The sequence below is a fragment of the Daldinia decipiens genome (assembly GCF_022478715.1).
Source record: "Daldinia decipiens strain CBS 113046 unplaced genomic scaffold F4813scaffold_8, whole genome shotgun sequence".
Taxonomy (NCBI): domain Eukaryota; kingdom Fungi; phylum Ascomycota; class Sordariomycetes; order Xylariales; family Hypoxylaceae; genus Daldinia; species Daldinia decipiens.
Window position 1 is genome coordinate 423250 of NW_026054551.1, and position 21127 is coordinate 444376.

Consider the following 21127-nt stretch of genomic DNA (forward strand, 5'->3'; position numbering starts at 1 on the left):
CACTTTAAGTTATATCATTTACAGGCATCGAAAAGGGTTACACATACCTTATGTATGTACGCAGATATTGGCAATGGGATCATTTGACGAGGAGATTTTTAGAGCTGGCTCATACACATTGTCCCTGAGCAGGTTTTACAAGGCTAGATAAGCTGCATTATTCAGACTGAAAATAAACCAAACAAATTCAAATTGGAGTTAATTTGGCAATGACTGCTTGATAGATTAACAATGGTGGAATTGGATATTTCTATTGAGAAGTAAGTATTTTACGCTACTTCATAAAACAAACCAGAAGAACACGCAATCATTTGGACTCGTTCAAACGTGTCCATACGCCCAACCCAAACACCTCCTGTCCGCGACCTGCCAGGACTTAAGCCGATAGAAAAGAGGAAAGCACTGCGCCAGTTCACCTTCGCCGTAAGTAATCCCGTCACGCGAGTATATATCCGGCTCCCGAAAGTAAATCCTAGCTCCGACGCCCCAGCAAGCAAGTTGTGTATCTGTTTGTGTATGTAGCGCGTAGATATGTAGGCACATGCGTGTAGCACTGCAGTAACGATCGATGAAATAACCCATAAGAGGCGAAGTAGCGACAGTGAAGTGGAGAGCCGCCCAAACATCCATTTTTTTTCCCTTTTCGTTCTCTTCTCGACATATCTCTCTTCCATATTTCTCGCTTGTATTTTTCTTCTTCTTCTTCTTCTTCTTCTCGACGCAGATTTAGAAAGCGGGTAGGTATAATAATAATATCGTAATAGTACAAGTGGTTTGGTTCCTATCAAGGTGGCTTTAGAACTGGAAGAAATTCCCATTAGGACCGTTTTGGGGCGGGGGGCCTGTGGCAAAGCCCTCAGATACTGGAAGGGGCCCGAGCATGTCGTTCTGCATCATGTAGCGCATAGTGTCCTCGTACGAGACCGGGTCGCCGGGGCTGCCGCCGCCAAATCCCGTTAGTGTGAGCCCGAGAGCCTGCTCAAAGCCGTCTCCGAGACTACCGTAATCGAAATCATTAAGCCCGAATGGTGAGGCCATCCAGGGCATTAACGATTGTTCAGGTCCCGGTCCCATTTGTAAATTCCCCCTTGGTGTCGGACCACCCGTCGGGTCGTACATAAAGGGCTGGTGGGGTTGCGGTGCTGCGCGCAACCACTCTTGAAATGCCTGTGTGTTGTTATTATCCACACCGGGCGGAGGCGGATTCGAACCACTGTTGCGTGGTGGGCCGTTTCCGGTTGCTATTTCTGAAAGTAGTTGGAGTGGAGTGTTTGTTGGTTCGGGATTTGAATGAGGTTGATGTTGTTGCTGTTGTTGCTGCTGTTGCTGTTGTAAATGTGTACTTACGTCGCTATTCTCGTCCCTTGGAGATGCCGATCTCTTGGCGTGATGGGCCGCCACAAGCTCCGATTCTTCATCGTTTTGACCTACCTTGCCTTGAGCCTGGCCCTGCCTATAAAACCAATTACGCAACATGGCCAAAACGAGGAGGAATTTGCTGGCAGGCCGCGACTTATCCGATGCGGCAACCTCTCGAAATTTCTCCAGCAGTTTCTCGAGATACTCGGCAACCTTCATGTTGTCCTTGTTAATGACTTTACCTAATTCGGAATCCGAGTTGCTGGCGCTGAAATACATTTTTATCAACACGACCACGGCATAAGCAACCCGAACGAAACTAAAGATCGGGATACAACGGATACTATGGACGTCCATAGACAGGAAGGTCTCGAAGATGCCATCGATGGCGGTAAGACATGATGATAAAGCGCTGATATGCGACGGGGTTAGAGAGTCATCTAAACCTGGAATGGGTTCCCGAAGAGAGTCGGCATTACACGGAGGTCGATATTCCTCTGCACTCTTATCAACGTGCAATGCGATTTCATGCATGTACAAATTCAGTACATGGAAGCCAAGTACAAGGGATGCTGCTAGAGGTTAGCCAAGACGACAGCCCAGGTGGAATTGACACCAACGTACGCCTTTTATCTGATCTGGGGATAGATTCGCTATACTTGGAGAGGTCACGTTCGAACCCTCGAAGAGCATACTGTACTTTTTGCTCTGAGACATTGACGAATACACTGGGGTCGTCCATTGAGAACTGGATTCCTACGTCCTCGGCGAGTCGGTGCGTCCAAACAAGATGGCAGAGGTACCTATCCGTGGGTGCCGCATCTGGGGAAGATTCTAGGATATCCATACACTCGGTCATAAATGACTGCCATCTAATCAGGTTTGGACGGTGCAAAGCCATGGATACGTTCGAAGAAAGGAAGTAAACTGCGAGCCACGTCCGTCGTGCTTCGATCGAGGTAGGGTCCGGAAGAGGCTGTTTCCTGAAAGGATGGTCACGCCAGGTATACGGTATGAGTCGAGACTTTGGATTATACTGCCTCCTACCCAAACCAATATCGATTGACATGACAGCCGCCAAATGTACAAACTGGTAAAACTTCAACTCCTCAAAATGCTCAGGTGGATAGTACCAGATGACGCTGACGAGGATCGACTGAACCAATTCTAAGGATTTCTTGCCTGAGATGATGATGTGATCGGCGAATATCTGCATGATCTCCTTAACTAGCTGGCGTTGAAGCTTCGGCGTTTCGGATGAGGCAGCCGCGATAACAGCGAGGAATAAGATGGGCTTCGTCTTGCGGACTTCGGTGGCAGTCGTGCCTTCGGAAAAGACGACAGCCGGTAGATGAGGCACCATATCCTCCATATACCGGGTGAAAAGAGCGGCAGCTTCGCTCATGGTTATTAACCCACGATCGATTATATCTGGCGGCTGCTGCTCTGATCCAACGCTAGGCTTAGGTGCTGCTGGCGAAGCGCTGGCCACGCCAGGGGGACCGGATACCGATTCGGTGAACTTTCGTTTCTGACCCGCCATAGTTGTCGGTGGTACTAATGGACGCTTCTCGGGCGAAGCAACAGGATGAGATTGGTGTTGAGGTTGGGTTTGAGTGTCTCGAGGCGGAGCGCCCCAATCTCTTGCGGGTGCGGCATGATTGTATCCGAAGGTATGGTCCTCCGATGGGGGCGGATGGACGGCATTGTTAGGTGTTCCTCTACTCGCCTGGAGGCTTGCAGTCAACGCATCTATTTTCTTCTCCAGTTCTGCAACACGGCTATCCGTCTTTTTCTGCCTCTTACGTGTGGGCTGCGTCACGATGCAGTTCCTCCCTGCCTTCGCGCACCGTTTGCATGGCCCGTCCGGGTTCGCGGGATCGGGTTCACATTTCACCTTTAAACCACGACAAGCCTCGCAGGCTCGCGGCCGCTTAGGATCGTTCGGATCATGCGCCGCATTAGGAGTATCGCTGTTGGCCGAATGCGAATGTGAATGCGAATGGCCATTCGGGGTTTGGGGGGTGAAGCCGGTCGTGGAAGCTGGCGGTGATGGACCAGCTGTTTGAGCTTGAAGCTGTTGTTGAAGTGGCGAATCGGGGAGTTCTAGTTGTGTTTCTAGTTGTGTTGATGCTTGAGCCGGTGCAGGTCCTGATGATAATGACGATGATGTTGATATTGACGTTGATGCGGGGATTCCTGCGGCGGCGACTTGAGATGATAGCGGATTCGTCGGACCGTTGACGACAATTGAGTCCTCACCGGCATCACGAAGACGTGGGTCAAGTGAAGCTGGATCCATCTCGAACTTTTTTTTTTTCTTTTTCTCCGTCCCCCGAAAAAAAAAGATCGAGATGCCCGCTTACCGGCTTAGTGCTAGAGGCTCACACGTACAATTGCGTACAATGTCGCAGCAGTAGATGACCGACTCGGCGGTTGTAACGGTCAACATAACACCCGGCGGCCGACGGTATGAGATGTACATGGGAGGGAAATCAACGGGTAGGAATTTCGTCGACAAGTGGCTGGGCCTTTCAAGAGCCTTGGGGCCTTGGGGCCTTGGGTCTTTACTTGGTGCTACAAAGAACTGGGGCAACCCGTTCCGGTTCCACTCTTTTAACTACCTTAAAGGCAGGAGGTACCTAACCTATGACGGACTTCACCTGGGCACCTGCATAGGATGTAGTTTCTGCTTTTCCATTTTAGTTAGGTACTTCTTTCATTGTAATAACCCGATATTGTTCCGAGTTATTTTACCCCTTTTCTAGAGGCATATCGTGGTAGCTACCGTCATCAGATCAACGGATTTGAAAGTAGACTAATACTGCCAATCCCGAGTGCTGACTAACAAGCATCGTCGTCATATTTCGTGCATAACTCAAACAACCCCACATCATCATATAGTTATTTCATTCAAAGATTAACTAGTCCATATAAGATAACTTCCGACTTTAAAGTACTCTGCTACGAAAGCTTCCAGGCAAATATTTCATAGTTCATACTTAAAAGATACCTATTCATATACTATCTTTTACCTCCAACGCAATTTCAGAAACAACAGATATCACGTTAATATGCGTTCGCCAAAGAGCAACAACTGAATGTAGATTCTACTACTTTGTCAGTTTATAATATTGTAGCCCGCAGTATACTTTAGCCTTAGTATAAATACATGTAGCAGAAATCTCTCTAGGCCAATGCCTGTTCCTTTATCATGAGTTGAATACTTAGATTATCTTATAGGACGCAGTAGCTCGACAAAGCTCACCTTGATAAGACTGCTGAGTACCTAATGTTTTAAATTACTAGGTTACCTTGATCTGATATGAATAACTTTCGATAAATAACCGTGAATGATGCAATATCATTGAACCACAGTTTAGTGTAAAAGATATTCCCGCACAACAGGTATGCTTAAAGAATGTTCCTACTGGGTAGCATGCTACTTATAGGTGCAGCACAGCCAGAATGAATATGAATAGACAAGATTGGTAGCAGATTAATCATCTCCCTTAAAAGAGATAGTCGTCGATATCAGCTCGGTGTTACGGGATTCCACCGAGGACTCTCATGCAAGGAATCAAACTAAAACTAAAAGCAATGCGAAGCAAATGCATGTATAAGATTGGGTCGGTCTTATGAGAAATTGGTCCGAGACGATGGCGACTATAAATATTTTAGGAGCACGTTTTATTGTGCGGTAGTGATACGAAAGAGGCAAGTTAGAGGGAGTCGGTTTCGATGTGCTTCTTTCAGCAAGTTATTATTGTTCTACAGTGAGCGTAGGCACTGCCTTCTTGAGTCATCAAGAAACACATAAACAGGTGCTGTTGCGTAATCAATTAAATACTTGACGAAAGAGTGAAGCTGCAGAGAAGATCATCCTCCATTAGGTACTTAATTTATCTGACCATTGTTAGAAGCACGCGGCTGCATGAGACATGTCCGGATTGGGAGTAGACACTCGCAATATCGTGGGACTACGCAACCAAAAGTACCTCATATAGGTTAGGTAGGTAGGTATGCCTGCTCGAGGTTCTTACCATATCATGAAAAGATTTGTCTGCCAAGCCCATTCCATGATGCCTTTCGAGCTGGCCTTTGCATAATGTCGGTTTTCCCTCTTAGCGAACTCAGATTTCTCGATCTCACATATACGGTCACGAACACGAAATGGATCCATGACTTGTCGATAACATTCAAAACTATTAACGTTATCTTAGAAGAACTCTGGTAATACCCGTATTCAAATACAGTCTCTACCAAGATTACAAGGTGTAAGCCCCAGTGCAGACAGCCGTGCGTAGGTCACAAGGACTCGGCAGAAACGCCCACGAAACGGGCGGACGTCTGTTTCGTGCGTAGGTCTGAGATCTGTTTATTCGTTACCCTTGCGTAGGAAATTCGACGGCAGTTTATTAATCATTGTTATGTGTACCATATAGGCACGTAAATAGGGTGCCGCTATGACATTTCACCTTTTCGGTAATACATACCAAATTTGCCTAGTCGATCTTAGCCGCATTCAAAATTAAATCCCCCGGGCTGCCCGATGCGTGCAAAGCTGGTGCACGTGGATATGAGCTGACAGGTCATATTGGGTCCCTAGCTCACTTCCCTGGAGATGAGCGCCACCCTTTTGAGTACGGGGTGAAGATAACGAATGGTACCCGGGTATTACCGTAAACGGGTAGCGAAACAAAATGCGTCGTCGAGTACCAGTTCATGCTCGGAGGGAGATAGCAAGGATCTTGATAGGAACAAAAACCAATATTTCCAGGATGAGGAAGCCATGAAAACCCCAGCTTGAGTATATACATGGCACGGTAACGACAGTTGAGACATTCTTGAGTTGAGACAAGGCTATTATCGCTCCGGTTCGCTTTATCCCTATATCTAATAGCATATGTATTATATACCATAGTGTCCTCAGCTGCAGATTTAATTATTAAAGTCAGGGATGTTCATAACCCCAAGTGTCAACCCCTGCTACTGCATAACAATCAAAATGGGCCTTGAGCCCTTGCTACCCTCCTGTTTTCTTAGTCGGGAACGAATTTCGAGAATAATTCTCGCTTAAGTCTTCCGCACTCGTTCGCCGTCGATTGGTGAACTGCGCAACTCCAGTATAAGCTTCACTTCCAGCTACCGATTCGGAGCCGGTATATGTATTCCCTCGCCGGCAAGCGAAGAGGGTTTCTCACCTCAGCAACAAGCCAACCGGTATTGCTCCGGGGGTGAAGGCTTTGAAGGCTTAAGACTCCGGTCCCGATATGTCTGTCGTCTATGCCCGGCTCTCGATCATAGGAAGCAGCGATGAATTCGCGACACCAGTAGCCGATCGTATCCAGACCAACCTCGTACCGCTCACCAGCGAAGGATCTAAGATCATTGCCTCGGGTGTGGTTCTGTTTTTCCTCACCGCGTTATGGACCGCCCTACGATTTTGGAGCCTTCGACGAAGTGGTCGAGCATTTATGGTGGATGACGGATTGAACCTAGGAGCGGTGGTCCTGTTCTATGGCCTCATAGCGATAGAGTTCTCTATGGTGCTAGCAGGTGGTCTGGGTCATCATATCGGAGAGCTACAGGATTGGCACGTAGTGCGACTTATGAAGGTTCGTCAATTTATCAATTAAATGCCACAAGGCGACTCTACGACGACCTTCTAGTTCCTGGCCCCTTGCTATGGCGAACAAGATACAAGCGCTAACAAGTATAATCATTCTAGATTATTTATGCTGGCCAATTTCTATATGCAGCTTCGCTCGGCCTGATAAAAATCAGTGCTATCCTGGTCTTGATACGTATCTTCTTCGACCACCGGTTCAAGCTTGCTGCTATAGCTACCTTGGTTTTCACCGTCATTTGGATGGTTGTGAGTATGCTCATCGAGTTTCTAATATGCCAGCCAATTGAAATGAACTGGCACATTCGAACGCCCGGCGGCACTTGCGGAGATCAAAGGACGGCTTTCGCAGCATTGAGCGTCATCAATATCATAAATCAGCTCATGATCTTGGCCCTGCCTCTGCCTATGATCTTAAAACTTCAGATGGAATGGCGGTACAAAATTGTCACCATTTGCGTATTTAGTATTGGTATACTGTGAGAAAGACTCATCTCCCGAACAGCCAGCATCTAGGCTAACATACCCCGTGCCACATATAGTACTTTAATATTTGGCGCCATCCACCTTTCGACGATTATACAGATTGACTTTGCCGACGTGCCATATACGATAGTACACGCAACTCTTTATGGAACGTGTGAGGCCGGCGTCGCTATCATAGTGTCCAGCTGCCCCCTCCTTCGACCTGTATTCGACACGGTGCTCTCAATGCGTTCATGCAGAGACACGACATGGAGAGGCAAAGGCACGATTCTTACGCTATCCAGGACACGTAAAAGCACGAAATCGAGTGGATTCACTCGGATGGGTACTGAGTCGCGAGAGGAGCTCGAGTTGGGTAATATGGGAGCGCATCGAGCCAAGCGGGATACGTTCATTACAGTAGGCAAACGGCCTACATTCCGCGATGACGACGATAACAGCTCTTTGCAAAAGATTGTGGTGACGAGTGAGACTATAGTCAGTAGAGTCAAAGGAGAGCTCTAATTTTAATCCAAACTTTTTGCATTTTCCATTGGGTCACCTAGGGTCTAGAAAAAAAAATCAAACCGAGCCGCGAGGCTCACTTGCAACGGACGTTGTAATTGTACTTGGGACGGAGTTGCCATAATCGAATTCAACGCGAGGTTATAACATTGCTACCTAAACCTGGACGGCGATTCAGGTAGTAGCTATATGTTTCGGTTTGAGCCTATAGCTCCTTTCATCTCCTCGATGTATCATGTCTATTACCGTACGACATGGACATTGTTTTCCTTATTGTATACTCACACATAGACCAGAATTAATTTACGGCAGGGCATGAGCTTGGCTAGACGACGTCTAGTTGGTGTTAGATAATAATCGGGACAATGATTACTGAGGCGCCAAATGGGTATCTGGTCTATGCGATATGGGTGGATTGAAGCTGGACGAGAAGCACGAGATACACTAACTCATAATTGTTATAGGAGATGGAAGATAAAGAAACTAATGTCAGATTGAATTGACTATTTCATATAGAAAATAAGCCAGACTAAGACATCGTTACATCAGCCGTGTATAACTTCAAGCGCATACTATTCCCTTCTGTCTCCGTGACGTCTTCGAGCAGTCGTTTCCCCCGAGTTCCCAAGTCTTCTCCATTATCTAGGTTCTCAATGATTATATTTAAGCATCGGCCTATGCAATGACTCAAGGAAGGCGTTCCTCACAACCCAAGGCAGCCTTTCTAGACCCAAGTTCACCACGTGAAACATAATATCAGTATATTTCGTTCGGAAATAATGTACATCACTAACCTAGAAAGCATCTTGCCGATATGTTCGGCCGCAAACCGACATAAATCCGAGAAAAGCAAAAATATCGAGGTACTTAGAGAAACGGGCAGATCTCCTCCAAGTCCATGTTGCCCATATATTAGTATAGATAGGCTTTGTTAAACTTTTTGCCACTTCTGGAATATACTTGACCATTTCAGGAGTCTTCGAATAGTTTAAAGCAGCCCGATGAATGAATTCTAATACCGATCATTTTATCTCAAGTATACCATGGCACGGGGTTGGATATCGGTATAGATCAATGCATATGCCTACATATCTTAGGTACCTACTCCGTACATAATGTGAATATCTTTAAGATATAATTCATATTAGAAACAAGTTAGAGAAAACGGGTAGGAATCTAAGAGACCTTGAAGAAATTATAATCGGAGTTAAGAGGTACCGATGTATCCCGTACCTAGCAGCCAAGCAGCCAAGCAGCCAAGCAGCCAAGCAGCCAAGCAGGAAGGCGGTAGGCGGTAAGATTTTTAGCTCCATCCGGCGGCAGAAAGGCCCCACTCCCGAAAAAATAATTTGGACCTGTCTTGAATCTCAATTCAAGCTTATCTTGCGATACAAGAAAATTTCCGCCTTGAAGCGCAAAACTTCGTAGTCGGCGCAAATGGTCTCAACAAACCCAAGCTTGAAGCGCAAGGCTTCCGTGGTCGAGGCAGATCACCCAAATCAGCCTCAATCCGATGACGAGTTCGGAGATGGCCTTCTAGAGGGTGTGCTAGAAGACGAATCCGACGATGAGGAGTCCGAAGTAGAAGATGACGACGACAACGACATTGAGGGGGACACGCTTGATGCTGATGATGATGAATTGGACAGTGACGATATACCAACAGATGATGAGGAACCGGAGAAGAAGCAATTATCAAATGGAGTCGAGTTTGACGAAGACATTGGCCCTCACTACAAAATTGAAACAGATGCCAATGGGGGCACTAGATACGTCTACGATGAGGTTGACCCCGTATACGATTCAGACGATTCAGACGCCCAAGAACCCGTAAACACGATCGGAGACATACCTCTTTCGTTCTACGACTCATACCCTCACATAGGATATGACATCAACGGGAAGAGGATTATGCGTCCCGCTACTGGTGAGGCTTTGGACGCTTTATTAGATAGTATCGAGGTGCCGAAGGGCTGGACTGGCCTCACGGATCCTGCAACTGGCAAGCCATTAAACCTGAGCCAGGACGAGCTAGAGTTATTACGACGAGTCCAGATGAATGAGATCCCCCAAGAAGGATATGATCCGTATCCGGTAAGTTTTATGACTTCTATATATTTTTCTAGTTCTAATATAAGCCCAGGATACTGTCGAATGGTTTACGAGTTTTGAGGAGACGATGCCTTTGAGCGCCGCACCAGAGCCAAAGCGACGCTTCTTGCCTTCAAAACATGAAGCGAAACGAATAATGAAGCTAGTCAAGGCAATTCGAGAGGGCCGGATACTGCCGTATAAACCTCCAGAGGAAAAGCAGAGGGAAGAGGAAGAAGAGGAAGAAGTTCATTATGATTTGTGGGCCGACGAGACGCCTCGGCCCCCTAACGTAATGCACATTCCCGCCCCCAAGCCTGCTCCTCCTGGCTATGATCTCAGTTACAATCCACCTCCAGAGTATCTCCCTACGGAGGATGAAAAGAGGGCTTGGGCCGAGACCGAACCGGAAGAGCGAGAAAAGGAGTACTTGCCCCAAAAATACGACTCTTTACGGAAAACTCCTGCATACGATCAATTTGTCAAGGAACGCTTTGAAAGGTGCCTTGATCTCTACCTTGCGCCCCGAATACGGAAGAATAAGTTGAATATCGATCCTGCATCATTACTCCCCAAGCTTCCGCGACCGGAGGAGTTGAGACCCTTCCCTACCATCGCGTCGATTGAATACGCTGGTCACGAGGGTAGGGTACGATCTGTTGCCATTGACCCATCTGGACAATGGTTAGCTAGTGGTGGCGATGATGGCACAGTGAGAGTGTGGGGCCTCGCAGACGGTAAACAGCAGTGGAAAGTCAAACTTAGCAGCGAGGACCCGGTAGATGTAGTGCGATGGCGACCAGGCCAAGAAGCTTCAATCATATCGGCTGCTGTGGCCGAAGATATTTTCTTCATGATCCCATCATTTGGGAGCCCGGAGCTGGAACAGACTAGCCGGGATATATTGGATGCAGGATTTGGTTATGCTACCAACGGCAAGCAACTAACAACAGCTAACGGAGCAGCACGAAAAGATCCCCCGGCGAAGTGGTCACGACCAGGGACACGTCTAGAGGATGAGGGTGTTCTACTGAAAGCTACAGTTCGCTCACCTATCAAGTCAATCAATTGGCACCGGCGAGGAGATTTCTTCTGTACGGTATCCCCTAGTGGACAAAGAAGCTCCGTGGCCATTCATACCTTATCCAAGCATCTTACTCAAATCCCCTTCCGAAAACTTCCCGGGTTGGCACAGACGGCATCATTCCACCCTTCGCGGCCCATGTTTTTTGTTGCGACCCAAAGGTCGATACGGTGTTACGATCTCCAAAAACAAGAATTAGTCAAGACTATTCAGCCTGGCGCCCGCTGGATCTCATCATTTGACGTGCATCCTGGCGGTGACAACTTAGTTGTTGGATCATACGACCGTCGTTTACTCTGGCATGATCTTGAGATGTCAAACAGGCCGTATAAGACAATGCGATTTCATCCTCAGGCAATCAGGGCTGTGAAGTTTCACCGTACCCACCCACTATTTGCGGATTGCAGCGACGACGGTACTCTACAAATATTCCATAGCAAAGTCGTGAGCGATCTGATGGAAGGACCGACTATTGTGCCTGTGAAGATGCTCAAAGGACATAAGGTGGTCAACAGGCTTGGTGTGACAGATATTGATTGGCATCCGCAACACCCATGGTGCGTAAGTGCGGGCGCCGACGGAACATGTAGATTATGGACATAAGCTCGGCTTTTATGGCTTTTATAGCTTTTATGGAAGGGAACGGGTGGGTGCCTAGTAGCAGAGCACGGTTCACCAGACTTCCATTATAAAAGAGTCTTGTAGCGACGGCGTTTAGAGAAATATACCTCATATACATACATTTAAAAACTCTTGCCCATGTTGTTCTTAGTATTAGTCTTACATGATATCGCCTGGTTATATTCAAACGAGCTATAGCCTATTGTTCCTTGACTCCACTCGTTTCACCACTTGATTCACCATGGCGCCCAATCAATAGAGGTATATGTCACCTTAGTCTCCCGCCCAGTGATTCGTCGTGTCTTCTGCAAATCATATTCCTATCTAGATCGTAAATGGCCAGCCCGGTTACTACACGGTTGTGTTGGGACTGAACTGAGCTAACAAGGCAATGCCCATCCAACCATTACTGCCCAATGATCCGATCCTCCTCTTCCTTTAACTATATCTCTCTGCCTAGAATACTTATTACTGTTATTGTCACCCCAGAGCATGAATCATCATCCATCTTACTACTTTATCTACATCTGTGTATTAACGCAATACAATGTAGAACTGACCCCTTTTTAACAAGATGTGTTCTCCCCATGCTAGCAAAGAGCAATTTTTCAGCTTCAATATTCACATCCCGACCGCCTATCATTTCTGTCTATGTCATCATTGTCAGCTAAAGAGGGAAGGAGAGAAGTATAATAACCGATAGTGTTCTATATCACCTCCTCAACCACTCAACCATCTATACAGACATCACATTGCTCGGGATTAATCAGGATGACGGATCTGTGGTCGACTAGCAGACTACGATACTATCTCCCTAGCACAGGCAAGTATAGACGTTGGTATAAGTAATAACTCTTCTACAGATACCGCCAAGACGAAAAATAGTGATATCCCCGTATTATAGTCTTGGTACCGGGTCAACGGAAGGATGACGTTGGCGTTGCTCAGGCCCCTCTTGTAGCAGCGTAGCAAGTCACATGCTAATTAGAACTAGCTATCTGTGATATTTGTACGGGGTAGTAGCGCCATTTGTGCATTGGTAAGTAATCTTAACGAGATCTCACTATTTATCACTAGTTTAACGACCTAGGACGCAGTCTATTTACGACTTAACGATCGATACGACGTCAAGAGGGTAAATATACCTGGCCTACTACGGACACAGCTAGTAAAAGATAGGACATCTAGCTGAGTCTCGATGAATCCACACCCACGTCCAAGTTTCTAGACTTTAGGAATAAGGCGGTGCTAGTTAAGGGGGGCATGGCATGCTAGATGAGGGGACCCAATTCCAAGGACCCACTGAGATGGGTACGATAGGAAATAAGGAAACGGAAATCGACATCCTAAGAAAGGCATAGGAATATCGAGTCATCATGAAGCGTTACTCAGAATGGGTGTAGTCGGTTTAATAGGTGCTATTATCAGGAAATAGTGAGTAGGCCACAGACGCTTATTCTAAGTCGGGCAAGGCATATCTACATACAGATCTGTCTACCAGTCGATCACCCATTAAGATGGAACCAGAACGAATTCGAACGCGTTGGTATTCTTGCGAAGGGAATCTCGAACTACAAAGAATGCTCGCTGCTCTACAATCTATCTCGCTATCGAACTTTCTGCCAACGAGATCCCCTCGGCGATTTTGTTGACAGCAATCAGCTAATCCTCTTAACTCACACTCCTTCCTACCTGATCAAAGCTACTGATTGCTAGAAGCTATTCTTCCGGCGTCATTTTCTCAGTCTCGACTTCGAGGGTTGGTTCGCCGGACCGACTAGACATTATTCCACGGCGTCGACGTCGATTAGGGGCAAAGCAGGAATAATACGTGCCTATGCCTTTACATATGCTACTCGTATGTGACGAGCCACTAGCTCAAACTAGGACCGCACTGGTATTATTTCCACGGCGGCCAGAGTTATAGCATTCTGCAATACCTCGTCGTGTCCCGCGATCGGTCGATCTATCTAAAACACCGACACCCATTATTCTACAGAAGAAAACACGGAAATGGGATTTCACTCGGGGTGGACAGTCGAGAAATGGTCTTGTCGGCCTGCGCATTATTTGATGTCGACACGGACCTATACGATGCGGATTTTACCCACCTCTAAGGCGGTCCGATCAGCATAGAGCCTCGAAAAGAAGAGTGGCATGAAAATGGGTTGTTCTAGCTCATTTAGTCATATTGTTGGCACTAGGTGATGCAAGGGAAGAGGAGGCCGAGTAGGGTTGGTTGCCATATATCAGTCAGTTTGCACCCCTATTCTTCTCAATCCCTTTTCGTGTCATTTATTTATTCTACTTCTCCCTTTCTTTTAGTTGATGTTCGACATAAATATATAAATATGGTCAAAGCTGTATAGATATTTCAATCTAGAAATGTTCTATCGCACGTCACGATCTTTCAATCGGCATTTCCTCACTCCTACCTATGCACAAGAAGCCTTGTCCAGTCTGTCTGCATTTCTCGTCTTTTTATTTTCGGTTTACTTTCTTTTTATTAGCTACCAAGACTGCGACTACATAGTTGTACGATTAATCCCGACAGACCGGCCAGTAGCCATTCATCGGGTCGAAGTCCGGAGTCAAGGACATGGTGGTGATAGCCGAGAGTGGCGGGTATTCGGCGCAGTTAGACAATGGTCTAAAAAAAAGTGAAAAAGAACTTCTTTGCACAAGACATCCCCGCATTTGACAGTCTCAAATTGGGTTGCGTGGATCTGAGTAAGATAAAAAAAAAAAAAAAAAGAAAGAAAGAAATGTGTGGCGGTGCGGAGAATCAGAAATGGTGAAGATGTTGCCTCGGGCCGTAATTTGGGGAACAATAAGTAAATCTTCTTTTTCCTCTCTATATGCGGTGTGATGGAACACGGCGGCCGTGATAGTGGTTGCCCGATGCAATGTCAGATGATGTAGGCTCGCAGCTAGGAGGCTTGAGATCTAGAAGGGGACTACATGACGACAAGGCTTGGATGTGACAGCGTCCACAACCTTGGACTACCTACGTTCAAAGTTGAACAGAACGATGAATGGGTATTACATACCTACCCACCCAGAGGCAAGACGTCAAGGGGTATACGAGCAGGCATCGAGATCGAGCGCACTGTGAAAGACCAAGACAAGATTCGGGTCACGTCGACATTATCATTCGTTATATTAATACCCAAGACGAACTCCCCGAACGTCGCTAAGCTTGTCTAGAAAACATGAACCTCGGCCTACCCACCCCATCTACACAAGTTTTGCGTGATCGCTTATAGATGGATGAGAACCAAACTACATGGTGGTTAAATAGATATGAGGCTGGAAATATCGTAACCCTATTAGTTCCCAACATTGTTGACCAAAAGAACCCTTTTCTCTCGAGTCACCCCTCCCGAACGCCGATCCGAGTATAGGTATACAACACCGCCCATGTTATTATTAATCGTCATCGTCATCGTCATGGACATCATCGCCCTTAGGCTTCGGACACGTCTTCGTCCCGAATGCTCCTCGCCTTGGCGGTATCAGGGTCGGCAGGGATGTCGGACCAGCGTCCGACGTCGCGAAGCATCTCGGCGTCGTAGTGCTCGTGGGCCGAGGGGACAACGCACCACGACATGCTAGTGGCCATCGAGGTGCGGCTCTTGGGAGCTTTGGCCATGAAGTGGGTGGTGCTCCAGTAGTCGACTGGGTCGACCTGCTCGGCACGTCCGACTCGGGGAAGCCAGCCGTAGATATTCCCGTCAAAAGACTGGGTCTGGTTGGTGTAGTCGAGCGCGGCGATGGCTGCCATGGTCAAGGGCTGGGCACTATCATCATTGCCGATATAGCTGCGGTTGATGTAGTAGCCTAACTCGGGTCGAGACACGAAAGGGTCACCATGCTTCAAGGTGGTGTCCGTGTTGGAGGATGACGATGCGTATTTCATGAAGGTGTAGTTCGCATCGCCATCAGTCATCACGTGCTCAGTGTTGTTGTTAATACGATGCATATTTTTGATTAGGAGGCATCGCCTAGGCTGAGTGGCAGAGCCCTTAGGTCGTGTACAAGGGAAGTTTCCGTCGTTGAGGTGGGGTGGACGGTATTCGGTGAAGTTGTCGATATAAAAGTAGTCAGAGGCCTCTCCGCCATCGCATTCCCGGTCCGGTTCGGAGCTTCGGTCGGCGAAGACGGCATTGGTAGAGCCTGACTTTTTAGGAGACATGTTCAGTACAAGGTAACAAGGTCGTGTAGGTCAAGTATAGGTCAAGAAGGATAGTCGTTATTAGTTAAGGTAAGGAGGGATAGCTAGGTGCTGCCTGTTATTAGTATTCGGCGACGTCTTGTTCGGGATTGACAAACTTACCTTGCGTTACAGGAGTTTCGGCTGTTAGCATATGTTTTAGAGAGAACGATGGGTACGCCTAGACGATATCTTCGACACGCATCCGTTATCGAGATGGATACAAGATATACAGGTAGGTATGTATATAGGGTATAGGGTATAAGGTATAAGGTATAAGGTATAAGGTATAGGGTATAGGGTATAGGGTATAGGGTATAGGGTATAGAGTATAGGTTGGTGTGGGCCGAAGAATAGTACGGCAAACAACTATACAGAGTCGCTGCCGCCTCCGTTATACCCTTTATATTCTCTTTAAGTATACTTAGGTATGTTATACTTATGTCGAGAGGTAGAAAGGGAAGAATGTGGAGAGGATCAAAGCCGTGGGACTCGTGGGATCCGTTGGGTTTTATATTCCGTTTAAATGTTGTAAATGTACGAGGCCCGATGAGATCAAGGCTCTCCTAGTGATCCAACCCGACATCATGAATGCGTGTACTGGTGACTGGCGGGCCGGATGTTGTATTTATTATCGAAGCTAGCCATCTAAATCACGGGCTGTATGGCTATGTGGCTGTGTAATAAGTACTATGAACAACCTGCGGAACTCTCGCGTGTATATGAAGTACCTGCATAGGTAAGGTAGGTAAGGTAGGTAAGGTAGGCAGGTAGGTAGTTACAGGGTTTCCAGCAAAGACAGTAGTTGACATATGTACATGTCCAGTATGAGAAAAGTCCTTATGTCACTGCATCTATCTTTAACCTAGGTCTTTAGGTACTGCATATGTATACCTATATGTACCCAACATACATACATACATACTTGCATACATATCTACCTGAATAGGACTGCTGGGAAGAGAAGCCAGAATGGATGGATGGTAAATGGCCAAGACGTGCCTTAGTATACCGGAGCTCTGATGCCAACCATTCGCCTCACTCTTTCTTAGGCTATCCTATGGTTTGTCTACGGTATGTAGGTATCCATAGGAGAATATTTCATCTTCTGCATCAGTGATCAGATGAGTGAGGGTTTTTTCACCCTTCCCTTCCATGACATGGCCAATGGCCAAGCATAGGTTTTGTTAAACCAAGTTACCCAAGCTCGAAGCGAACACCTTGGGTACCTAAGACATACAGTTTATACATTATGTGCACTGTGTTGAACACCAAGCCGAGCCAGGTTAAGCCCTTAGTCTGACATGGGCTCGGATGGCGCCCCCTGCTTGAAATGTACATGGGGTCTTCTGATCGAAGCGGACGCTAAAAGTACGAGGGTAGGAGGGGCATCCTGCGAAGCATCAAGCTTTTTGGGAGTTTTGGGGGTTTTTAGGTTTTTTGGGTTCTTTGGGTTCTTTTTGTTTTTTTGTTCCAACAAACCGATACCAATAAATTACAAAGGAAGATTCCGAAGGGTGGGACGTGGGGGAAGTTGTGATGTATTCAGTTTTATTATGATGCGGTACCTTTGATCTCTAGGTAGTCGATAGATTGGTTCCAGTCTGCGTGTATCTGCATGAAAATTTCCTACGACTGAATCAGCTGGTACTGCTTTGCATTACATGTATGTATGTATGTAGGTATGTATGTATATCTGCATCAGGTATGCGATATGCTGTATGCTTGCTGTATGCTGTATAGATTGCCATCACATAGATGTGGTTTATTTAATCAAGGTACCTTTAGAAGATGTAGTATGGTATGACAAGCCCGTAAAGATGCGATTAATTCATGTCAGGAACAATTATTGCTCCTCTTACGATATAATAAATTAGGGTGTAGTAGGGTGTGAGTGAATGGTGAGTGGTGGTAACAGTCAGTGTGCAATGTAGCCTAGGCTACCAAGCATACTCCAAGAATATTCAATAGGTACTCTAACCCTATGATACACGATCTTAATCACACGAGGGCGTCGTGTTCCTATAAAGGGTACATACGTTTCAGAAATGCATAAGGAAATAGAACTCGACTAGGGCCTACACAGGTGCATGTACACTCCTCATATGGCCCGATAGAATGAAATGTTCAAGTTGGTATAACTAGTTATGTGTAGACTGTAGTATGTATATCACATAACTAGGAGATATGTAGGTAGGTAGGTAGGTAGGTAGGTTAGGTATGTGTGTCTCACTTGCTGGACATAAGGAGAAACAGATCCCGATATCACACCCAAGACATCCAAGACGTCCTCATTCGCCCTATTTTTCTCGGTATCAGATCATTCTAGGGGAACTATTGTTCTCTCTCAACTCGTGAGGTTGTAGCCAACCGCTTTTTAACAAAAATCGCGAAATACCTAGGCAGGGCAACCAACAACATGGCCTTACCGTTTGTTAGTCAACCTTAGCAGCTTGACGCTGGTCAAGGGTTGTTCTTCAGGGTGGTCCTGGATCCTAGTCCCGGACTAGGGGTAACAGGAAACCATTGGAGCCGGGATGACAAGATGACAAGGGCTAGCACACGTATCCCCAGAGTCCTGATCATCGACCCATCGTATCGGCGCCTTAATCTTCTCCCCCTCTTTGACGCTTTGGCACTACATTCACAATACCTTCTGCTTGGGAATCCGGACTTAAAATTTAGTATATGCATCGTAGTATAATCCAGCATTGGTCTTGCAAGCTGACATGGTGTTTCACTACTTGGCCGTAAAAATTCCGAGTGGTCGAGACGATCGAGGAAAGACACTACTAAACTACTCACCGACGAATCTATATCCGTACAACCTTAGACACGTTTCTTTGTTCGTCGCTTGCTAGCTTGTCAGAGCTGGGGTACTACAATCCCGTGACGTGACATTTCAGAATAAACGGCGATGGCAAGAATAATAATAGTAGCAGCAGTACGACGACAATACGTACGGGCCCAAGTTTCAGAAGTACATGACTATCGTAATCACTTTGCAAACTCTTCGTCGACGGCCGTCGAGGCTGCTTAGGCCCGAATTTTTTTTTTTCAATCTATTTGAGATACCGAGGTGACAAATTCGAACTTGGATGGTAAGGTGCTATAAAGAATTGACCATACATAGAGCACACGAGAAGACTACCCCTATGTCATGTATGCAATCATATTGTATTCGTGGAGAGCACACCGCTTCCAAAGCTCGGTAATCAACATATGTACATACTACTGCTGCTGCTAGAAGCTAGAATACAATTATGTAGTTATTCTAAGGCAAACCTCTTTGCCTACAATATCGGGGAGATGGTCTCGACACAACTACCTAACCTAGGATACGCTGCCCCAGAATAGCTACCTACACTGCTCCGATAGAATGCTTACTCCCAACCCCCTCCCCCCTCCCCCCATGCGCTTATCCTTGCCTCACATCGGCTTAAGTGTCAATAAGACCTCGCATGTCTAGGTACCTAACCTACATTCATCCACATTATCCTAATCCTTCCCCCCGCGCTGTGTTACTCTATAAGCGCGCGCGCCTTTCCTGACGCTATCTGGCTACTGAGACTTGCAATCCCCATTCTCGGCTGATTATCTACTTTTAAATCTAGGACCGGCCGGCGGTGGTTGATCTTATCCTATATCTGAAATCTAGCGCTGTCTGCGTGGCGTTGTCTCAGCTATTCGATTGTCGCGGAGACAGTGAAGACCACTTCGTGCTTACGTCTCCCGACGCCCATCTGCCTTTAATGAGTGCCAGCCTTCGGCACGAAGAATATTTAAAATAGTGATAATATGAAATGGGGATAGGTAAACGTCGAGTCGTGTGACAGTTCCAAATCAACTACATACATATAGTACCAGGCTAGACAAGCACCAGGGATTAAGAGGGTGGAAGAGAAGATTAACACGGGAAGTGGGGGACTCGTTCATGACGGATCGAGGGACATGGACATCATACATGAAAACAATCATCCGAATCTTCGGATGGCTTAATTAATAGCTTTGGCTTTACGCGGACGATTCTTTACAAAGCCATGTTATCCAAAAGTGAGAGGCTACCCTACCATTACATGCTTGAGTAGGTAGGTAGGTACCTATGTAAGTCGCCAAAAACAGTATCAGACATCCAAGCCTGTAGCTAAGAATACGCCTAGAAGCAAGGTACACGAAACATCCAGCCAAAGTAGTATTTGTGGCATTTGATTGCCGTTTCTGCAATAGTCAACTGGCGCCTCTGGTAGACAAACCTACATATAGGTAAGGTACTTGCATACGTAGGACTTGATTATTTTTTTTTTCCAGGGGAGTAGGGACATGACGGTAGTATGCGAACATATCTATGCAGGTAGACCTTTAAGGGCAGGTACCTTATCTGTACGGCGAAATCTACGTCCTACGGAACATAGGTACGTAATCTCGCTATACTGGTATAGGGATCGTCGTAGTCACGGCATGGAGAGTAAATCACAAGGAGGAACAATTAATTTAATTTCGATATGGAGCCTGCAGACTGAAATTTTTTTTTTTCTTTGAGGAGTATGTTAACCATACGAATCGGTAGTGTAGATGGTCGCCATCCAGGGCCGTCGGCCGTGTAAGTGTGTGTGGCCAGCCAGCTCGGTACAGTTCCGCCTTCGCTTATCAGCCTTAAAAGAAAGACAGGCGTGTTTGTGCCTTGGCTACCTCTGTAGTACACCGTCATTTCCTAATGTCCTTCTGGAACGTTTCCAGAAGATTATTTGATCCTGCAGGGATAGATTAGACCAATTGTCGATCTCCTCCGCCACTCTCCCATATGTCAGGGTTACCCTAGTATCTTAATACATAATGATCACTCATCGACTCTTGTCACCATTCGCAGCTCTTGCTCATGATTTGGGAACTTGACCTTGAAGGCCGGTGGTATGGTCTCCCCAAGTGCCAGAAGAACACGACGGATTCCACTCCAGAATAGAAGCGGTATGGTTGGTTTAGAAAACCCCCCGAAATTCCACAATATAATATATTGAATGTTCTGATTAAACTTGTCCTTTTTAAGAGTAATCCATCCTGTCCTTCTGGCACTTGAAGACATGCTTGAAGAGATACATAGTATGTGGGTGGTAGGTATGGTATTCTTTGCAACGTGAATAAA

The 21127-nt window shown here is 46.5% G+C and overlaps 4 protein-coding genes across 4 annotated transcripts; 2 read left to right on the forward strand and 2 right to left on the reverse strand.

Annotated features, from left to right (window-relative positions):
• Positions 1 to 712: 712 nt before the first annotated feature.
• F4813DRAFT_325438 (uncharacterized protein) lies at positions 713 to 4266 on the reverse strand. Its single transcript, XM_049241060.1, has 2 exons — positions 1984 to 4266; positions 713 to 1931 (listed from the first exon to the last, which is right to left on the reverse strand). The coding sequence occupies exons 1-2, from the start codon at positions 3659 to 3661 to the stop codon at positions 796 to 798; spliced, it is 2814 nt and encodes a 937-aa protein (XP_049101773.1). The 5' UTR covers positions 3662 to 4266; the 3' UTR covers positions 713 to 795.
• Positions 4267 to 6172: 1906 nt separating this feature from the next.
• On the forward strand, positions 6173 to 8535 carry F4813DRAFT_352033 (uncharacterized protein). Its single transcript, XM_049242483.1, has 3 exons — positions 6173 to 6977; positions 7091 to 7467; positions 7531 to 8535. Exons 1-3 carry the CDS (start codon positions 6633 to 6635, stop codon positions 7976 to 7978), a joined length of 1170 nt encoding a protein of 389 aa, XP_049101774.1. The 5' UTR covers positions 6173 to 6632; the 3' UTR covers positions 7979 to 8535.
• An 831-nt stretch (positions 8536 to 9366) lies between these two features.
• F4813DRAFT_352035 (ribosome biogenesis protein erb1) lies at positions 9367 to 11907 on the forward strand. Its single transcript, XM_049242484.1, has 2 exons — positions 9367 to 10072; positions 10122 to 11907. The coding sequence occupies exons 1-2, from the start codon at positions 9416 to 9418 to the stop codon at positions 11754 to 11756; spliced, it is 2292 nt and encodes a 763-aa protein (XP_049101775.1). The 5' UTR covers positions 9367 to 9415; the 3' UTR covers positions 11757 to 11907.
• Positions 11908 to 15240: 3333 nt separating this feature from the next.
• On the reverse strand, positions 15241 to 15969 carry F4813DRAFT_387302 (uncharacterized protein; the record flags this gene model as incomplete). The annotated part of the gene is made up of 1 exon (XM_049246541.1): positions 15241 to 15969. The coding sequence occupies one exon, from the start codon at positions 15967 to 15969 to the stop codon at positions 15241 to 15243; it is 729 nt and encodes a 242-aa protein (XP_049101776.1).
• Positions 15970 to 21127: the final 5158 nt, after the last annotated feature.